The sequence below is a fragment of the Penaeus chinensis genome, chromosome 6 (assembly GCF_019202785.1).
Source record: "Penaeus chinensis breed Huanghai No. 1 chromosome 6, ASM1920278v2, whole genome shotgun sequence".
NCBI classification, from domain to species: Eukaryota; Metazoa; Arthropoda; class Malacostraca; order Decapoda; family Penaeidae; genus Penaeus; species Penaeus chinensis.
Window position 1 is genome coordinate 35132100 of NC_061824.1, and position 5000 is coordinate 35137099.

At 38.8% G+C, this 5000-nt stretch overlaps 2 protein-coding genes across 2 annotated transcripts in view; one reads left to right on the top strand and one right to left on the bottom strand.

Moving 5' to 3' along the window:
* The window catches only part of LOC125026684, a 4909-nt gene extending 1628 nt beyond the window's left edge, over positions 1-3281 (top strand). The window contains exons 3-4 of the mRNA XM_047615291.1: positions 1-59; positions 2614-3281. The exon at positions 1-59 is cut by the window's left edge and continues 125 nt beyond it. Of these exons, the coding sequence (XP_047471247.1) occupies positions 1-59; positions 2614-2659 (105 nt within the window). The 3' untranslated portion in view covers positions 2660-3281. The remainder of the gene's footprint in view (positions 60-2613) is intronic.
* LOC125026682 (trypsin-1-like) overlaps positions 1-4012 on the bottom strand; it is a 19970-nt gene extending 15958 nt beyond the window's left edge. Inside the window, exon 1 of the mRNA XM_047615290.1 lies at positions 3729-4012. Within this exon, the coding sequence (XP_047471246.1) occupies positions 3729-3795 (67 nt within the window). The 5' untranslated portion in view covers positions 3796-4012. The remainder of the gene's footprint in view (positions 1-3728) is intronic.
* Between the last annotated feature and the right edge of the window lie 988 nt (positions 4013-5000).

A 5000-nucleotide genomic window follows, 5' to 3' on the forward strand; every position in this document is an offset into this window, starting at 1 on the left:
CGCCGGTACATCACCGTGGCAAGGGACGCAGCAGAAGGTCATAGTTGCCTCTCTTACAGGCGAGTTCAAGCGTAATTTGTAGGCCTAGATGATGAGCAATAGGGAATTTTGGTATGTAGTTGTTTACCTTTTCTTTCAAGTATTAGCCATTTCTTTGGTTAAGGTCTCGGGATGGTCATAAGGGATAATTAACAGTAATAGTAACAAGACCTAGGGCCATTAAAGCGAGGATCATAAGAGTTTAATATCGATTAATTGGAATATGAGACGAAGTGGTATTGATCGTAATTCAGAACATGGGTAAGAAGTATACGACAAATGACCCATTTTGACACCACAGAAAATGTTTCTAAACAAAACTCAATTATAGATCTTCATTATTAGAGGAAAGGCTTATGAAAATCTATATATAATTAATAGCTGCTGACATAGCAAATATGATAGTGAATTTCTGAAAATGACGAAAGTGATCCCATGAACGAAGACATCTTGATTCTTAATTCTTGATTAATTGCTATCAATTGCAGGGAAATATTTACTTATCCACGTCGGTCATTGCGATTTTTTCTAATGATTTCTGTCCTTTATGTGTGTATCTCAGTCAGAGAGTATGAAGACTATCGATTCAGGACGCATCTCGCGATTTCGTCCATCAGTAGATAAAAGTATCTAATAGTATGTAATGTACCATATTTATAAGAGAGATACGTATGCATGTATATACACACATGTATTTATATGTACTTACAATTATGTATATGCTGTATGCATAGATGTGTATTTATTTTCACAAATGTAAAGGTATATAGATAGATATGTTAATAGACATACGTCGTAGACATACGTCGTAGACATACGTCGTAGACATACGTCGTAAACATACGTCGTAGACATACGTCGTAGACATACGTCGTAGACATACGTCGTAGACATACGTCGTAGACATACGTCGTAGACATACGTCGTAGACATACGTCGTAGACATACGTCGTGTGTGTGTGTGTGTGTGTGTGTGTGTGTGTGTGTGTGTGTGTGTGTGTGTGTGTGTGTGTGTGTGTGTGTGTTTGTGTCTGTGTGTGTGTGTGTGTGTGTTTATGCGCGCGCATGTATTTTACATATAAATATATGTATATATGTATGTGTATGCATATATATGTGTATGCATATATGTATGTATGTATGTATGTATGTATGTATGTATGTATGTATGTATGTATGTATGTATGTATGTATGTATGTATGTATGTATGTATGTATATATATATGTATGTATGTATGTATGTATATATATATGTGTATGCATGTATGTATGTATGTATATATATATGTGTATGCATATATGTATGTATGTATGTATGTATATGTGTATGCATATATGTATGTATGTATGTATATATATGTGTATGCATATATGTATGTATGTATGTATATATATGTGTATGCATATATGTATGTATGTATGTATATATATGTGTATGCATATATGTATGTATGTATGTATATATATGTGTATGCATATATGTATGTATGTATGTATATATATGTGTATGCATATATGTATGTATGTATGTATATATGTGTATGCATGTATGTATGTATGTATATATATGTGTATGCATATATGTATGTATGTATGTATATATATGTGTATGCATATATGTATGTATGTATATATGTGTATGCATATATGTATGTATATGTATATATGTGTATGCATATATGTATGTATGTATATATGTGTATGCATATATGTATGTATGTATATATGTGTATGCATATATGTATGTATGTATATATGTGTATGCATATATGTATGTATGTATATATGTGTATGCATATATGTATGTATGTATATATGTGTATGCATATATGTATGTATGTATATATGTGTATGCATATATGTATGTATGTATATATGTGTATGCATATATGTATGTATGTATATATGTGTATGCATATATGTATGTATGTATATATGTATGTATACATATGTATATGTATGTATCTGCATATGCATGTACATTTTCAAGTTCATTGTACATATAGACACACACAGTAGAGTAAGGAAGACGCCTTTTGTGTGTGAAAGGGAAAGGGGCCAGGCAGAGGACCGGGAGCCACACTGACCCTGATAACGCAACGCCAGCATCCTTCCGGTTTGAGGTTGACCGTGAACAAAAAAAATAGCTTGTGTTTCCTCCTCTCACTCCTGGAATTCTGTCACCTTGATCTTGGACTTGGTTGAACGACCCCGAGCGAGGGATATTTCGGGCCGGGGTTTTTGAGTCGTCCTCTTTTATTACAGGTGATGCGTTGAATATGTGGGTGGGTGGGTGGGTGTGGGGGTGTGGGGGTGTGGGGGTGGGAGGGAGAGAGGGGGGTGGTTATTAGGGATGTCTGTAGTTATGAAAGTATGTGGTTTTCTGTGGTTATTGTTGGGTGTGTTTGGTTTCTCTGTTTTGGTTAAATAGTTAAATTGAAGTTTGTTTTAGTACAAGTCCGATTGTTTTACTAAGCTTTCTATCTCTTTGAGTGCATTTTACTAATCTCCAAGTTCTTCCTATATTTTGAATTAATATATTTTAAAAATCTACCTGTTTCTTCCTCTTATAGATGCGGCGCTCGACCTCACCGAGAGCTAGGAGGGACAGACGAATGAACGGTGAACCCATGAGTTTTCGCTACCAGATCTTAAGTTTAGTTCCACTGTAGTGCTAGCCAGAGCCACCCAGTGTCTCTGCAGTGCTATCAGAATCAGCCTATCTCTTCTGTAGTGCTACTAGAACCAGTCATTGTCTCGACAGTGTTACCAGAACCGTATGGCTCCTCTGTAGTCCCACCTGAATCACCCAATGTCTCGGCAGTGTTACCGGAAGCGCATAGCTCCTCTGCAGTGCTACCAGAACCACCCCAGTACCCTTGCTAATTTCTTGCCTCCTAAAATCTTCAGCCCCAAACATTATCAATTGCTACTACTTCTGTTACATCACGTGACTGTTCTGCATGTGAACACTATTTTTTTGTATGTATTTTTTTTTTATCAATGTTGTGTAGTATATATCTCTTGAAGATTTTAAACAAATTTTACCTGTGTTTACTGTAGTTACGGGATTATTTTAAATAGATGAAGACTGAGGCTTTTTTAAGCCTTTGATCTTGGGACTAAATAACATAAAATTACTAAGAATATGAAATTGGTCCCCTTATATTAGGCATAATCATCGTACAAGTGCGTTACCTTCATACCAGTGAAAAGGGATTTAATAAATTTTAAAAAACTATTTAATCGTTTTACTTGTCCATTTCGATTTTTGTTTTAACTGAGGATTCAAATTACTGGATCCTAAAATTCTACCTTCCTAATTTTTGGTTATCATTAAAATAAAAATACCTAACGGCAGGGCTTTTAAGCAAAACTCTGTAATATTAGTGGAAAGTGGTTATTTTTTTTATATACACACTGGCAGTGTAGCGTCACTACCGGCTATGTCAAGCCTAAACTCACGACGTGAATCGCAAATGTATGAAAAAAAAATAAAATGCTAATGACCTCCAACACTTAATGAAAAGTCCTTTGGTTTCGACGCTAATAATCACCGACATTGATAGCGAAAGAACTTTAAAAACAATTTGTACTTCGTTTAGAGACCGAGACCTACAAATACAAACATTTAAATAAGAGACTGAGAGATTGAGAGACAGACACAGACATATTAAAAAATACTTACTATTAATCGAAGCGATGACTGACGACACCACACCAACGAAGACCATAACGAGGGCAAACACACGCATCTTGGTAGTTGGTAGTTAACGAATCGGTAGTTAAAAAGCGTTTGATCGTTTCGTATGGTCTAAGAAAAACTCAGACGGGGATAGCCGGTGTTGTGACTTTATACTATATGTGAAGAGACAACGCTCTAAAAACACTAGATGATAAAAGTCGAACAAAGCAAAGGTTTTTATCCCGGGAGAGTGTGAGAGAGGAGAGCTGTGTACCGCAAACGCTCCTGTGGTCGTTTCGTGGCTTGTTTCAACCTACCTGAAGTATATGTAGTGTGCTACAAGGTTAACACTTGTCGACCTAGAGCATGACGTCAACGGCCTATCACAGGGGCCAATGGGGGAGTAGCAGGGAAGGGGAGGGGGGGGGGGGAATGAGGGAACGGGAGGGGGGGATCGGTCTGTGGTGGGGGAAGGTTATGGAGGAAGAGGGGAGCGGGAAGGAGTGGGTAGGGCGGGGGGTTTGGGTGGTGTTTGGGGTCACGTGTGGGGGGGTGAGGGTGGCATGAGGGGGTAGGGGGGTAGGGGGAGGAGGGGTCCATCGACGTTGACCTTGTCTCGGATGCCGCGGCGGACCAGCATGGCCCGCGCCGCATTAAAGACCTTGTTTTGACGGCTAGATGGGCTCCCCGTGTGGTAGCGGGGGTGTTTGAGTACAATTGATAGCGGGTAAAACATTTCCTCATTTAGCTGTGCATAACTCTCTCCCTTTCCAGTTTCCTCGTTTTGTATTTCCTCGTTTGGCTGTGCGTGTTATCCGTTCTTCTGTCTTACCCTTCACCCTCCCCCCATTTTTTTTTTTTTTTTTTTAAGTTTATCCTAACTGTTTTGCCTTCTTTGCCTTCCATCCACGATTAAATCCGCGGGGAAAGAACCTCAAGCGAACCTTTCTGCGAAAATAATAAAGAATAGCTTTCTCTCTCTCTCTCTCTCCCTCTCCATTCCCTTTCTCTCATCTTTCCCTATTGCTCTCTCACCCTTTTTGCCTCTTGCCTCCCACTCTCCCTCACCCTCTCTCGTTCTCGTTCTCGCTCTCGCTTTCGCTGTGTGTGTTTGTGTCTGTATGTGTGTCTGTCTCTGTATGTGTGTCTGTCTGTCTCTGTATGTGTGTGTGTCTGTCTCTGTATGTGTCTGTCTGTCTTTCTCTGCCTTTCTCTGTCTTTGTCTCTGTCTCTGTTTCTGTCGGTCTTTCTCTGTCTCTGTCTGCTTCTGTCTGT